We start from the raw sequence: 17,429 nt of genomic DNA, 5'->3' as shown, positions 1-17,429 counted from the left end.
GTAATTCTATCCCTTATCAAAAATGCCACTCACCCTCCTCTCATGCCTCCCTTTCTATCCTTCCTGTAGCATTTGTATCCTGGAACATTAAGCTGCCAGTCCTGCCCATCCCTGAGCCATGTTTCCATAATTGCTATGCTATCCCAGTCCCATGTTCCTAACTGTGCCCGGAGTTCATCTGCCTTCCCTGTTAGGCCCCTTGCATTGAAATAAATGCAGTTTAATTTATTAGTCCTACCTTGTCCCTGCCTTCCCTGACTGTTTGACTCACTTCTGTTCTCAGCTGTACCCGTCTCAGATCGTATCTTTTAGAAGTTTGGCTACTCAATGTCAACTACAGCTAATTCTGCAAGGTAGATGCCTTTTCAGTTGCCTCTGGGTCTTTTCTTTTTAAATCATCTATCAAATTATTTTAGATCAATAATGGAATACTGTGTGACAGGGAAACTAGCAGACCCACAATATCACAGCACGGAGTTTGTTGGGAAAAAAAACTCTTCTACTTCTTCCAAACAGCCTTGCAGCAGAGCTTCCCCACCCCACCAGCAAAATGCCATTAAAAGAGATTTCTCTGTTCCAGCTGTTCTACCACATCTGTGTTTTAAATCTTGCCAATGAGCCATCTGCTGCTGACTCAAAGTGCTCCGAATTATCTGAAAACTTTGCATTTTGTGCTTGGTTCTTTTGCAGCAGCAGATTGCAGTTTTGAGCATTAAAAATAACAGAGGAGTGCAAATGAGGTCTTGCATGTCAATGCTATCACTTATTTTTAACTCCATAAAATCTCTGCAATTGGACAGTTCAGAATAAATAACAAAGCCAAGTAGGACTGACCTGATTAACCATGCACATGCTCACTGAACATCAAGGTTGGGAAATCAGCTTGAGCACGTGAGAGACAAAACAGAAGTCCTGAACTTGTCACAGCGAGCATTTTGTAAAAACAAAACGTAGAATGATGGAACAAAAATCACAATTTATTTAAAGACCTAAATGAACGCAGAAAGTGATTTTTCTCTTAATGTAGTGTTTCTGCTGTCTTAGGGTTGCTAATCATGACCAAGGTATCATTATGGGACAAGGCAAAGGCGCCCTCAAGAACGTATTCAGTTGATATGAGACTTGAATTGATGTCGTTGGCATTACTCTACACTCTGGCCATTTCGCCAACCGAGCTAATAAACCTGCAAGGTGATTACAGCAAGATATTAAAGTGGCTGATAAAAATGTTAACCCTTTAAATACTAAAAATGAAGGAGCTACGATTTCCAGTGCAATGAAATACATTAAATCCCCCAATGTAGCTTTTCCTGCTGCATTGGGTAGCCAATTCACCAATTACAACATTCACCTGTTGATTAGTGAGCAGCATGGTGGTTCAGTGGTTAGCACTGCTGCCTCACAGCGCCAGGGACCCGGGTTCAATTCCTGCCTCGGGCAACTGTCTGTGTGGAGTTTGCATGTTCTCCCCGTGTCTGCGTGGGTTTCCTCTGGGTGCTCCGGTTTCCTCCCACAGTCCAAAGATGTGCAGGTTAGGTGAATTGGCCATGCTAAATTGCCCATAGTGTTAGGTGGATTAGTCGGGGTAAATATAAGGGGGGGGGTTCTCTTCAGAGGATCATTGTGGACTTGTTGGGCCGAAGGGCCTGTTTCCACACTGTAGGTAATCTAATCTAATCTAATCAAGGTTCAACTGTTTGAATGCAATGTTTTGAGTATTAGAAGGCATCTTCAAAATTCATATGAGGTGTTGCAATTGTCAGGGCAGCCTCAGTGCAAAGTCTACTAACAGGCTATAAAATATCAAAATAAACTGTGTAACAAAATGAGATTTCGAAGAGAATATAGAGGGGAAACAGAACACACCAAACCACTGACTGAAACAATCCTCATTTTTATGCCAGCAGTATGAAACCTAAGGGAGTGACAAGAAAAAGTTACACAAGGCCCAAATAACACACTGGTTTCTGCTCTGCACTGTTCTAACAAAAAATCAAATGCATAACAATTGAAAGATATTGGAATTATACTCAAATAGTATTTCTGTCAAAATGTCTCAAGGATATAACTATTCCCAATGGCAACACACAAATGCACCTGGAACACACTAACACTTCCATAAAAGCAGATCAATCGCACAAGAGCCCAAATGTTTACCCTCAGGATGTGAATGAAATGCGACAAAAAGTGAAGAAAATCTAGAAATAATGGTACGGGTTTTGAAATCTGATGGGATTTTGGAAAAAAACCTGAAATAGAACAATTTATGCCTTTAGTTAAATTTTCCAACCCAGTCAGCTGAGATGAGCGTTACTAAAAAGCAAATGCCATCACATTTCTGAGAGGAATAATGCATAACATAAAACTGAACACATTTGGCAAACATTGGTACTAAATCAGCATTGTCATAAAAACGTCTACAAGCTGGCTGACGTAGGGAACAGAAATATTACCTTGGTGAAATACAATACTCCCCCCCGACACCCCTCCCCACACCCGGCAGGTATATAAAACAAAGTCTGAAACAAAAATGCATTAAATTACTAGATTTCAGGAGATATTCAGAAAGAAGAACATCCGTCAATGGGTAGCAATCTTTAGGGGTCACAAGTATAGCTAGACATCCTAGTGCAGGTGAGCCAGATCACATTGCTGGCATTATGTACAAGCATTCTGAACCAGTCAGCAATTGAAAGGATCACAAATACTGTGACACATCAATGACTTTCAGCTGGTATCTGCTCCTTCCACGATTGGAGATCAGTTTAGAGTTCAAGAAGGTGAATTACCTAATTTTCAAAAGCACCCTCTGAAATGTACTTCAGGGCAGCACGGTGGCACAGTGGATGGCACTGCTGCCTCACAGCGCCAGAGACCCGGGTTCAATTCCCGCCTCAGGCGACTGACTGTGTGGAGTTTACACATTCTCCCCGTGTCTGCGTGGGTTTCCTCCAGGTGCTCCAGTTTCCTCCCACAGTCCAAAGATGTGCAGGTCAGGTGAATTGGCCATGCTAAATTGTCCGTAGTGTTAGGTAAGGGGTAAATGTAGGGGCATGGGTGGGTTGTGCTTCGGCGGGTTGGTGTGGACTTGTTGGGCTGAAGGGCCTGTTTCCACACTGTAAAGTAATCTAATCTAATCTAATCAGCGAACAAACATAGCTTTTTGCCTAAAAGCAGAATGTGCAATCTGCAAAAAATTACATGCTTTCTCAAAAAAATTGGAAGTCAAGATACAAAATTAACTTTAAAATCTGACGAAGGAGAACTAAATTTAAGATCCATTTTGGAGTTATCAGTATACTTGAATTTCTAAGATGGCGCCTAACCCTGGTTACTTCCACTAAAAGATGATATTAAGTAGCTTCCCTCATTCCATCTTCCAAAATCTTTCAAAGCCTTCACTGTAAATGCAATGGGAAGAAAATAATGAGCTATACTGCTTTGAGAAAAGAACCTACTCTGCTCCTCATCAGGCAACTGCAAAGCGTATAAACCTGTCCAAACTATTACTCACCCATACTCATCCATAACCAAAATAAAACGCAAATTAGTAAAAGGCCCTTTTTCCTTTTACAAGCAAAATGAACAAACTATCAAAAATTTAAAAGACAGCTTTGATGCCGCTACAAAGGAATCTGGGTCTTTGGCAGGAAAATTCAGCCTCCAAACACATAATTCATGTGAACAGACAACAAATGGTGTATGAAGTACAGCTGTAATTCCTTTTGCAGATCAATAGCCTTTGACAGTCCAGTGCTCACACTTCATAAACAGCAACCTAGACGAACCACAAGAGTATCGATAGCTTCAGAACACATAGGAAGAAATTGCAAAGGAATATATATAATGCACGTTTTTAAAAAAACAAAGTCAATCTTTATAGATGTGTTATGACACACTTCCAAAACTTTTATGTTCCGAGATGTGGGCTGAAGTTGTACCTTATAGCCCAGAGGTGAGACATGACCATTGCATCAAAAGATCCTTGGTAACATACCTACAGCTCCAATTCATTATATAACTACCAAAAAGTGTACAGCCTCTCAAAATTAGGAGGAAGAGGAAATTTCTAGCTCATTCAGTCTTTCTGATAGAATGCATCACACTGCTTCAAAGATTATTTTCATTTGCTAGTTTACAATGTTACGGATTTAATAGTGCAATTGCAGAGTTGCGTACAATCAGTTTCAGATAGTAATGCTGATCAATAAGCAAGCCTCAGATTATTATGCATTGCAGCAGTTCAAGGCTTTGAAATAGAGGACCTTTTATTGCTCACCTTCCTCTTCACTTTTTGAACATCATAGCGAACTTGTGTAAATTCACGAAGGCCAAAGGATCCACCAGTAATAAGCAGCTGTGGAACAAAAAATAAAAGAATTTACTTTGCTAACTTAAATAATACACAAATACTCTGGGGGAGTCTGAGAGCTCATGTTAATGCATTTGCAAAAAGAGTCTTCAGTGACGGAGAGAGACTGGAGAAGTTAGGGTGGTTATCTTTAGGGCAGTGACGATTTTGGGGAAACTTCACAGTGTCATTCAAACTGAAGAAGGGATTTTGATGGCACAGAGTAAGACAGTTTCTATTCTCAAGGAGGTCAGTAATCATAGAACACAGATTTAAGATAACTAGCAAAGAAGTGGTAGGGTGAGGTTCCAACAGAGAAAGACAACTTTGAAAAACACATAGGAGCTTCTATGACCTGAAATTTGCTGCCTGAAAGATGTATTCTCTTTTAAAATAGGAATGAATGGCTCTTTTAAATGGTTGACACACCATGGGCAAAGTGACTTCCTTCGGTGTTGGCTTAATTCTCATTTCCTTTTGGTGACATTTACAGATTTCAATCCCCTGCAAATGGCTTTCAAGCTACACGTGAGGAAAATGAAGGAAAATAAATAAGAATTGAGATAAAAGAACAGCATTTCTAATTAAACTTGTAAAGTGAATTGTATTCCATGTTAGTACACCCTAGAAAAACAGTTTTGAGCATGGGCACAGTTGTACAAATTGATCACCTGAAGTTACTAGTTCATGAAACAGTGTAATTATAGAGAAGCACAAACATCCCCGTTCTCCCACACCAAGCTGAAAGTCAGTCTTTTTTTAGCAATGTGCAAATTTCTGGCAATCTACACAATATTCTGTGTCATTTACACTCCTTCAGATACTGATACAGTACATAGAGACAAGAAATTGGACGAGTCACATAAATACTATGGATGCAAGAGCATGTCAAGGACTGGGAATTCTGTAAGCATATAACTCACAGCCTGACTCCCCAAAGTCTGTCCACCATACACAGGTCACAAGGCAGGATTGTGATGGAATACTTTACTCGCTTGCACCCCTCCAGCTTGACACCATTCAGGATAAAGCAGCCTTTCTTCATTCTTTTCTCCCTCCACTAAAGCACACGTTGACTACTGTGTGCCATCTACAGGATGCACTGCAACAACTCACCAAGACTGCATCAGTAGCACCCACCAAACCAATGATCTCTTCTATCTAAAAGGACAAGGGCAACAGATGCACTGAAACATCACCACACGAAAGTTGCCCTCGAAGCCACACATCATCTTGAACTGGAACTGTATACACTACCACTGGGCCTTGAGACTAAAATGTGTTTCCCAACAACACTAAGTACATACAAGATGGACAGTAGCATTTCAAGGGAGCAGCTCACCACTACCTTTGCAAAGGGAATTATGGATAACCAGAAATTGCTGTGCTCGTTAACACCCACATCCCATGAGCAAATTAAAAAAGGCTGCCTGAAACCATCCATCAGCCTCAGTCCTAAAATACTGCATATTCTCGTGTAAAAGTCAAATTCTTTAGACTATTTTTAAAAGTTCAATTTATAGGTTCGACTATTACACAGGCCCTAGTTTTGAGGGGCTGAAATTCATCCTGCAGTTCAAAATACCGTATTATTAGCAGAAGTCGATTTGATCACTCAACTAATCCCAGGTAAAGAAGAACAACACAATGAATTACGGTAAAGGGAATTACCAGATCAAAGCAAGAGAAACAAGAACGAATTACTGGTAGTAAATTTTATTTATATATACTGGTACAAAAATTTAACATGTCAAAGATTCAGTGAAATCCTGCAAAATCACAGTGTTCAACATCGTCATGGCCTGGTATAATGGCACACTTAAAATGAAACATTTATTAAATTCTGAATGTGTAAGCGTGTTGAACTTTCCCGCCAAATTCTTCCTTTCCCCTCCCATTTACTCTCGTATGTAAGGAACCTCAGCAATATTAACACATTTGTCAAAGAATTAAAGATATATGCAGCTAATATATCTCACTTTTATTCAGATATAATGGCACAATTAAAATGATTAACTTTTTAACGATATTGACTTTTGGATGTATAGTGAACAAAGTTCAGTGGCACGGTGGCTCAGTGGTTAGCACTGCTGCCTCACAGCGCCAGGGATCCAGGTTCGATTCCTGCCTTGGGCGATTGTCTTTGATGAGTTTGCACATTCTCTCCATGTCTGTGTGGGTTTCCTCCGGGTGCTCCGGTTTCCTCCCACAATCCAAAGATGAGACGCAATATAATAAACAAAGAGTGATGAGTAGAGTTACCAGTATGAATGAATGCGATTTTGTTTAAGTCGGTTAATAGGAACGTGTAGTTTCCTTTGTAAGAGGTTTATGATGCAATATAGTAGGATCAACTTTTACACGAGGTACATGGAAAATACAAGAATTGTTTGGCCAAAAATAAGGGGTCGACAAGTATATATAGTACATGATCTTCCATACCAGTCTACACCATAAAAGATAACAAGCAAAGGTGCAAAATACTCACTTTACAGTATAACACTCGATACAATTTGTGTTAAACACAAGGACATTAATCTGCCTTAGATACACAGTTGAATTATCTGGATATTTAATATTAGTTGTAGAACGTTGACAGAATCAATGCTTAAAATAAATGGGAAACAAAATGTAACTGTCTACACAGTTGAACTCAAAGCAAGAAACCGCTGTGGAGAATATCGTATCCCCAAAACTGTTTGTCAGGCATCATGAAAGAATGGACTCACAATGGCAGCACTTATTGGCAGTGTCTCAAGATTACAAAATATTGGGAAATCCCACTACAATAGGATAGGAACATTGCTGTGAAAGGTAGTGAGGGGAAGCTAAGTGGACATTTCCCATTCCATCAATTGTCTCATAATGGAGAGATTTTTGTCAGTTTTATCACTTACAGATCTGTTCAATATCATGCTCAGGTCATTACTCATTCAGCATATTGGGCACAACAGGTGATTAAAACATATCTTGGCCTCAAACTTAAGATGCTAAAATAGTAAAGGGAATACCTTTATTTCACATTAATATACACAACATTCGTAACTCACAACAAATTGTTGCGACAAATAATAAGCTCCTTTACATTTGTGATAACTATTCAAAACTCATTAGGCACTGCATGTACAGACAGAATCATAGATTCCACACCTGCAGTGTGGAAACAGGCCAGTTGGCCCAACAAGTCCACACTGACCCTCCGAACAGTAACCCACCCAGATCCATTCCCCTACCTATTACTCTACATTTACCCCTGACTAGTGCACCTAACCTACACACATCCCTGAACACTATGGGCAATTTAGCATGGCCAATCCACCTCATCTGCATATCTTTGGGTTGAGGGGGGAAACCGCAGCACCTGGAGCAAACCCACGCAGACATGGGGAGAATGTGCAAATTCCACACAGACAGTCGCCCAGAGGCTGGAATCAACCCAGGTCCCTGACGCTGTGATAGCAGTGCTAACCACTGAGCCACCGTGCCACCCTGACATGAATTCAATGACCTTCTTCCTTAAAAACTATGATCACCCCAGAGGTTGTTCAAGGTACTACTTATTACTGACTCAAGCTAAACTTCTTTCCATCACACTCGATATGTGCACATCATGAATAGATTACCACCAAAGTCCTAATAAACTTGCATAAGTTTCACATCATCTGTACCGACTTGTTAGGTCACCTAATTGATTGAGGACTATTAGTTAACTAAAGAGGCAACTCTACTTGAGGAATACAGGTAGTTAACTAACAAATAAACCAATATATACATTGAGTATTTTGATTATACCCATTATGACTTAACATAAAAAGAATGGCAGGGCACCTCAGATCAATGAAGTGCACATCCTGTTATGAGTGATTGTCCCACACCTTGAGAGTTTGCAGGTACAGAGGGTCTGAGTGCCTGTCATTCAGAAGACGTGTAGGCTGATAGTTTAGGAGGACCATGTGCCTGGTGCCCTCCATAAGTGAGCAGAGAGATGGGAGGAGAAAACTAACTATGGAGCTGGAGAATGTGCAGGAGGGAAGCCTTTAGATTCTTCAGACATTGGGACCAGTTCAGGTGAAATTGGGAATCGACCAGGACGGTAGGTGCCCCTCAGCATTTGTCAGTGTTTTTGTTTCTTTTTAAAACCATTTCAGTCGATGAAAATCCCAAGCAGGGCCGCAGACACAGAAGGGAGAAAAGCAGGGCAGGTATCGAAAACTACAGAGGGGCTTTAGAAAGCTGCACAGAGATTGGAAAATAGACAAAAAGGAGTCTCAAGAAAGGAGGGGGCTTGGAAGTATAAATTTTAAGCTACATCAGAAAGATCATTTAGAAAAGGAACCGGAATGCAACTTAATGCTCCTACTTAACAGGGTTTTCAGAGAAAAGAGAGCGCGGGGTAAAGATGGAGATGGGATGACAACGTTGATTGAAGAAACAATTATGGCTGTGACAAAGGGTGATACATTAAATGTCTTAGCTCATTTGATCCCTGTAAACCATGGAACAAAAGGAAGGGGGAATGGCCGTGCTGGGTACACGCTACAGACCTCCAAACAGTTTGACTGTCTCAATGTTGATAAAATATAGATTGTTGATTTCAGAATTTCATAGTTTGATTTTACTCCTTGGGATTTTCACAGAGTGAAACGGTTTTAAAAAGAAACAAAAAACACTGACAAATGGGCTACAGCAATTACCTGACCCCACGATAGACAAAGTTCACAAAAATCAACGTGGAATGTAGAAATAAAAGCAAAGTAGTGCAGATGCTGGAGGTCTGAAACAGAAACAGAAATTGCTGGAGGAACTCAGTATGTCTGCAGCATCTGTGGAGAGACAATGTTTTAGCTGTAAGAGGCCACTTTATCACAAAAGGAATAAAACGAAGCCGGTCTAAAATGAAATTGGGATTTTATCAAAAGGCACCAAAACCAATGAACTCAGGCAGGTGTGACAAATCATCTACTTTGATGAACAACTTTATGGGAACTGGCGCATTGGAGATGGAACATCATTTGAGATTAGCAAATCAAAGTAAACGCAGCTTGCGGAGAGTGAATACATAAAACAAGCTTATATTTCAAGGTGCCAGTTCCAGCTGAAAAGAGATTAATTAGTGACTGTAGAACTGAAGGTGCAAAAAGCTCTGTGCGTCAACAAGGAAAACAGAGAAGTGATAAGACAGATTACAAAGAAACATCAGAACATGGAACTTAAAAGAAGAACTGCAACACTGACTATATTACAAAATAATAACTGTGATCTCAGATTAAAATCTTACAGCTCGATGACATCCCACTGACTTTAAATTGTATGTTCCTTTCACCTGGTTCTGTACTGGAAACTAAACCTTTGTAACTTTCTACTTGCATCACCACATGCATACTTGACACTGCACCTTTACTTTCTCCCCCTCAGCAATATCAGATAATAAAATTGCTTCCTTTCACTCAACCTTATAATTGGTTCCTCTCTGATCAGTGGAACATAGTTAACGTTTTAATTGAAAGAGTACAGCGTCACACTAAAAAGGATGCATCTTTGTTCACGGCTGAAAAGGTGTGAGTGAATTCACACCTCTTCACCTAATCACAAAAGTGATGAAGAAAGAAGATCAAATCTGTAAGGAAACCCTTGAAAAATGCAAAAAGAGCAGAATAGTGGGGGAATTCAATTACCCTAATAGCTGAGATGCAGCGAGGTTAGACGATACAGAGAGCATGTAATTGCTGGCTACATTCAAGGTAACTTTTTTTTTTAAGGTCACTATGTGACAAAATGAACAAGATGAAGGTGGAGTGGGGACTGGTAGACGATTTAAGTTCAGGCAATGGAGCTGAGCAGGTGAAAGGACTATTAGTGGGGGAGTACTTTTGTTGTAGTTAGTGTAATTTAGTTATACTTAGCACAATTCTGGAAAAGAACAAAGATAAATTGAGAGAAGGCCAACTTGATTAGGCAGAGCAACAACTTAAAATTGTATTGGAAACAATCATTTCAAGATTAAGTGGTGCCAGAACAATGGGAAGAAAAACAATTCAAAGAGTTTGGGTAAACATTGTTTTCTCTAAGAGACAAACAGAACAGTAGATTCCAGAGATCTATAAATGACAAGGTGATAGTAGGCATTGTAACACATAGAAAAGAAGCTTGCATGAAACACAAAAAGTTGGAAGGATATTATTAAATTGGAGAGGGTTCAGAAAAGATTTACCAGGAATTTGCTGGGAATGGAAGGCTTGAGTTATAGGGAGAGGCTGGGACGTTTTTTACTGGAGTGTAGGAGGATGATCTTATAGAGGCTGAAAAAAATCATGAGGGGCATAGCTGAGGTGAACAGCAAATGTCTTTTCCCAAGGGTGGGAGAGTTCAAAACTAGGGGGCATATTTTTAAGGTGAGAGGAGAAAAATTTAAAAAGGGATCTGAGGGGCAACTTCTTCACATAGAGGGTGGCCCGAATGAACTGCCAGAGGAAATGATAGATCCAGGTACAGCTAAAATTCATGTGGACAGGTAATGAACAGGAAAGGTTTAAGAGAGATATGGGCCAAACTCAGGCAAATGGGACTAGTTTAGTTTGGAAAACTTGGTCAGCATGGACGAGTTGAATGGAAGGGCCTGTTTCAGTGCTGTATGACTCAGAGTACAGAAGAGTACCAGAAATACAGGGGTGAACGAGAAATGGAAACTAGAACTGCAAAGAGATGGAATATTAGCAAGTAAAATCTAAAACGTTTATAACTGTATCAAAAGCAACAGAATAACTAAGAAAACAGGCAATCGGAAAGGTGACCAGTCCGTGAAGCCACACTTGTGGGCAAGATTCTTAATGAAGACTTTGCCATTGTCTCCACAAGTCAGGGGCCTATGATGAATTGCAGTTGATAAGTAACAGTGAAACACTGGATTAGATAAACATTGAGAGAGAAGGAGCATTAAAGTGTTTTGCACTTACAAAAGGAGATAACTCGCCAAACCTGGATGAAACGTAATTCGGGTTGTTAAAAGAAGCAAGGAAGAAAAATGCAGAGGCTGCAATCCTCAGATTTCATCCTTCTTGGCTAGAAGACCTGTGCCTGTCCTCTGGGGATCTGAGGACTTTGTTCTGTAATTCACAAAATGAGCGAAAATTGGAGTAACTAGAGGCCAGAGGGACCATATAAACCTTTATTCAGAAAACCATGAATCAATCAGGGGAATGAAGAAACATCTGCATGAAGTTGTGAAGGGAAGGTTGGCCTGGACTAACTTCCAAGATTTTGAGGAAATGTCAAGTAACATTGCTGAGGACAGTGAGTTGGATATGATCCATATGGCTTTTAGTGAGGTTTTTGACATGGTCTCATGTGGCAGGCTTATCAAAATGGTAAAGCCTTGGTATTAAAAAGAGATGACAAACTAGATCCAAAATTAGTTAGTGGCAAGAAATAAAGGATAACGGGGGTCTGGTGTTTCTCTGATTAACTTTTTAAATCAGCTAAGTCTTTCAGAGCTGAGTACATTTGCATTTTTATAGTCTATATGAGTGATTAGACCCAAACATTGAGGGTTTCATAACAAAACCAAGATGTAGATGGTGCAAAAATATAGGTCACCTGATTAACTGCGAGGAGGAATGTTTTAGAATGTGGCACGGTAGAGACGGTCTGGTCAGTTGGGCTGGAGAATGAAAAATGAAATTACTTCACACGTCTATGGATTCAATGCATTTTGAAAGGAGCATTAAGGGAAAAGAATGTATAATAAATGGGAGGGGAATGTGGAATAACAGAGGCACTTTGGAGTATATGAACACAGATCACGAGAAAAGTACAGCTTGGGTTATAAGATGCTTAAAAGGCACACTGCACACTTTGCTTTATCACTTGAAGCGCACAATACAAGAGCAGGGAAATTATATCAGAACTCTAGAAAGCGCTGTTAATCCACAGTTCAAGTCTTCTGGTCACCACATCACAGGAAAGGTATGATTGCACAGGAGATGGTACAGAGGGGATTTATAAGGATGTTAGCAAGACTAGAAAATGTTAGCTGTAAATAAAGATTAAATACACTAGGTTTCCTTTCTTTGGAACAGAGGCAACTAACATTCAAAGGTGTACAAAATTATGAGGGACCTGGGTACAGCAAACAAGGGGAGCTTAGCATATGGGATCGTAAAACAGGGGAACACAGATTTCAAGTGTTCGATGGGTTCAGAGGGAGAGGATGAAAGGCCTTTCCACTGTAGGATTGTCAGGAGTTGGAACTCATCACCTGAAAAGGGAACAGCGGTGGTAACTTCCACCACATTTCAAAAGTATTCTTTTGTCTACTTAAAGAGTGGGACCTGCAGGGCCATAGACCTAATGCAGGAAGGTGGGATAATTGAGTGTCATAGGCATGACAGACTGTGGTGTCATAAAATTTCTATACATTGAAGCCATCGATTCTCATTCCTGCAGTTTGTAAATTGTCCCTGGAGATTGCTTTTGTTCAAAAAAAAACAAACAGTTCTTGCTTCGCCCAAACTGCTCTGTCTATCCCATTGTAGTCCTAATTCATCATATCACAGTCTACATGCACATCTTGCTGACCAAGGTTCTTGATGCTGCATTGACTCTCTCCAGCATTATCAAGTTTTGCATCAGGCAATTTGTGATGCAAAACGATTAGGTTGGAGGCTGAAGAAAAAACACCTGAATAGGACACAATACAGCAAACTCTGGGCCAATGCTGCTGGTTCATGCACAATAATTTCACTTGCAGTCATTTTCTTCTGCCAATTGCAGCTGTCTGCACACAGCTAACTTTTGACGACCTTGATAAGCAATCACATTCACAAGAATTTTAATGACTGAAGCCATTACTACAGGTTTATTGAGCAATAATCTGCAGTTAATTGTGTGCTGTGAATTTTTATGCCAATTTAATTTTGCTGGTTTTAAATGCAAGAGGAGCTTCTCAATTGCTCACAGACAGGCAGAGTACAACTGCATCTGAAATCCTTGCTGACTTCAGTCGCCCAAAGCTATCTTGGCCACACCCTTAAACAAATACGACATACATACGAAATAGCTCCAGGCCAAGCTACTTTCCTTCAGGTTCGAGGTCAGCTACTATCATTTTAACACAATGTATGATCCGTTCCTATCTACAGAACATGGTTTCTTGAAAGCTGATCTTCACAAAATGAATACTCTGCCAGAAATTATCAACTTGCGTGCCAAGCTCTATCAGCACACAGGTGGGCAGATTTCCGATTTGAAGCAAAGTTGAGTACGTTTACATATATTTGACAATTCGAATTTGCTAAAAATGGTAAATAGAGCTCTTCCTTCCATGTGCACAAAATCAAGTAGAATATTGACTCTACATCTTCATGGCACAGTGTGCAAAAGGTCTATAATTTTGGTTGTGGCACCACTCTTACAATTCAAATAGCCATGATGTAGGGATGTAAGGAGTAAAGGAAATTTAGACTGCACTGAAATCATGACCACTCATTCCCTGAAGATGAGCTATGACCATTTCTTTTCACAGGTCTAAGACCAAATAGTCTACAAGCCCAGTGGCCAAGAGCCAGCCCTTTCACAGAACTCCCATCGACTTCTCGGGCTTGTTAATTACTACTTTGTAGGTTGCAAACTATTCAGGAGTCCTGTGCACAAAGGGAATTAATCACCTAGGAAGTGCTTTTCAAAGTAGTGCATATGAATCAATATTCCCTGCTGAAAATGTATTTGCTGGAGCACATGGACTTAACATATTCCAAAGAAATCCAAATTAAAGATATTGATACCACACCATTCAACTAGTGGTGCCTGTTACAGAGATGCTCACATGGAGAGAGGCATATTTTGATAGCAGCCTTGTCACACTGTGTAGGATTTCTTTTAGAAAAATGCTCGTCATTCTTCCAAAGGTTGTCCATCAGCAACTGCAATGTGCTCAATGTTAATTGCATCCCTGGCGATATTAGGCATGATATTTCCTATCCTGCTTTAACAGGATTTTCCAATTTTCCAATTAACTGTGACAGTGTACAGCATACTTTAAGAACTGCTTGCGTGCAGTTGCATATTCTAGCCACTAGGTGGCAACAAAAACCTTTTGCCTCAGTATTTTGCATGCTTTACTCAAATTCATCTTGTGCTGAAGCTCAATTTTTCTGATTAGTTTCTCAAATTTTTATCTCTGCATCTTGTGATCTCCCTCTGTTAAGTGGCTGAAGCAATTTGTTTTGTTTTGCAAATGCAAACTCCATCATTTAGTTTGGTCACGTGCACATTCTCTCTTCATAAGTGCTTAAAGGGATCGTACTGAGGACCCACTGGTGGTAGCACTGGACTGGTGGCTTGGTTTAGTAAAGGCCACTTTCACCATGACAGTTCAAAGTGTATTATTCAACAGATATAGCTGGTCACAAGGAAGGGGAGTGCAGCTTCAGTTCTCCTGTCATTCTTACGGCTCTGAAATGCCATTTTTGGGAATCCTGGAGATAAAAGAATCCAAAACAGAAATTGCTTGAAGCTTTGCACCAAAACAGTGTTACAGAGAGAGAGGGAGAGGGAGAGAGAGAGTGAGATAACTTTCCTCACCTCTCAGTGGTCTGTAGCAACTTGTCTTAGAGTGCTCTCAAGCTCAAGTGTTGTGATTTGCAGCGACAACACAAAGCAGGACTTCTGCTAAGTTTTAAATTCAGAACAAAGGATAACATTTGCAACTATATTTTGAAAGGTAAAAAGCTCTCCCTCCTGTGCACAAACACGAACATAAGAAAGGATGGATTCTAGAGGCAAGGCACGTGTTTGGTTTATTAACAGAAATAAATAACGGCTTCTAATTTCAGTCCTTTAAGATGGAAACTTTGCAGGCTTGGCTGGTGGTCCCTTGTTCTTCAAAAGGAGCAAGCTTTGGAAATTCCTTCCAGACAAAGTCACTATTACGTTCCCGTGGAGTTGAATCTTTACCAGTGAGGCCACATCAGTCTCTCATTCACTGCCGGAAGTGACTGACGTTCAGGAGAAAGCGAGGGACTGCAGATCACAGACGAAGAGTATGGCGCTGGAAACTAATGTTTAGGCAGGATTCTATTCTTCTTGCTAAAGGAATATTCATGTTCTGTTCTCTCCCAGACTAGCCTTGACTTTGGCTAGTTCAAATCCCTTCAGGGTACCATTCCTTCTTAACTGTCCAATGCTGTCCATCCCAGCAACTTACCTGTGCTCTTCAAACTGTGACATCTTGCACCTCTATGTCCTCCACACAACTGACTTTTCTCCTTACATAAGCTCTTACAAGCTATTGATTAAGATGATTTCTTTGAAGTTGGTTTTAATTATCTGACTGACACACTTCCATTCTTCACCATAAATGATTCTAGATTGTAAACCACTGCTACATAAACAACGAGTGGCGCTGGAAAAGCAGAGCAGGTCAGGCAGCATCCGAGGAGCAGGAAAGTCAATGTTTTGGGCATAAACCCTTCATTAGGAATGTGGGGTGGGGGTGGAGGAGGTGAGGAGAAATTTAATTCAACTAATATTACAAAGAGAAAGAGCATTTAGCTTGATTTCTCACATTTACTCACTTCCCAGCAACGCTACCCTTTCCTGTAGAAAATGGGAATAAACTTGAGAGTTTGCAATTTTAGCATCACATTCAAGACAGAAAAGATTGTCACCACATCTCTGTAATGTTGTCCAACTCTGACCCTACCTATAATCACCTGCTGCGTAACCACATATCCTCCAGGCTTTACTACTCCTACGGAGCCTGGACCAATCTACCATATTCCTGCAGCTATCCAAACCTTTGCTGTTATGCCTTAACTTGAATCAAGTCATGTTCACCCATCACCCTCGAGCTCACTGACCAACATTAGGTCTCTGTTGCATGACAACCATTTAAAATTTCTCATCCATCAGTTCAAATCCTTCCATGGCCACCATTCCTTCCTAATGTTCCGATGCGGTCCAGTCTCCTATCCCAGCAACTTACCTGTGCTTCCAAGCAGTGACATCCTGCACCTCTGTACCCTCCCTACAACTGCCTTTACTCCTTAAATAAGCTCTGAAAAGCTAGCCTCTGATTGAGCTTTTAATCACCTGATCTCATATCATTGTGAGTGGCTCAATGCTAACTTTGTTAGATCAGATGTAAACCATTTTGGAGCATCCAAGGCACTACGTCACTGTCAGAATGTAAAACAAGCTAATGAAACACCATTTTCTTTTTCTTGCAACACCACAGATGCTGCCAGAGCTGCTGCACCTTTCCAGCATTCTCTCTTTTTATCACTGATATCTGGGCACCTGCAGCATTTTGTACTGTAGCGTCATCATTGGCATGAGATTGTGGTTATAGTGAATAATTCAGTTATAAATTCCCATAATCGTGTTTGAGAAATTCCAATTGAAGTTTATGATAAACAAAAGCAACATTTGCACCAGAAAATAAGAGATGTTTCGTATTAAAATGATGGATTCAAGGACAAGGGCGTGTGTCAGTCGGAATAGCAGGATCAGAGACTGGAGAGGATGGGTTTGAGTTGGTGCAGTACCTGAACCATGTTCAGAGGAAGGGGTGACAGCAGGACAAGGAGAAAGGGGAAACAAGGCAATTGCTTCTCACAGTGAGCTAGATCTTCTAGATCAAGGTCACATAACATAAAGGACAATGACAAAGATCATACCCTTCGAAAGAGAGCAGAATATGATTTAGGACACGTAACACCTGGAGTTTGGTCATTCAAATGATCTTACTCTACATTTCAACTCCAGTCGGTCACCTTTGCTTCATGTATATTGATTCCTTCACCAAAAATCTTTCAACTTCATTTCACTAATTTACTTTGTCTCGCTGTCCACGGCCACCTGAGGAAAAAGTTCCACCATGGTGTGGAAAACTGCTTCCTGACATCACTCCTGAATAGTTCTAGTTTTAGGAGAAAGTGAGGACTGCAGATGCTGGAGAGTCGAAATGTGTGGTGCTGGTAAAGCACAGCAGGTCAGGCAGTGTCCGAGGAGAAGGAAAATCAACGTTCCAGACATAATCCCTTCAGCGGGAATATAGGGGAGGTGGGAAAGTGGGGGGGGG

General features: G+C 40.5%; 1 protein-coding gene across 2 annotated transcripts in view; it reads right to left on the bottom strand.

Moving 5' to 3' along the window:
- Positions 1–17,429, bottom strand: part of LOC122553791 — a 50,774-nt gene that overhangs the window by 28,677 nt on the left and 4,668 nt on the right. For both annotated transcript variants that reach the window (XM_043698119.1, XM_043698120.1), the window contains exon 2: positions 4,280–4,357. In XM_043698119.1, the coding sequence (XP_043554054.1) occupies positions 4,280–4,357 (78 nt within the window). The remainder of the gene's footprint in view (positions 1–4,279; positions 4,358–17,429) is intronic.

This window comes from Chiloscyllium plagiosum, chromosome 10 (assembly GCF_004010195.1).
Source record: "Chiloscyllium plagiosum isolate BGI_BamShark_2017 chromosome 10, ASM401019v2, whole genome shotgun sequence".
NCBI classification, from domain to species: Eukaryota; Metazoa; Chordata; class Chondrichthyes; order Orectolobiformes; family Hemiscylliidae; genus Chiloscyllium; species Chiloscyllium plagiosum.
The sequence above is the reverse complement of the archived record's forward strand: the minus strand, read 5'-3'. Positions and strand labels throughout refer to the sequence as shown.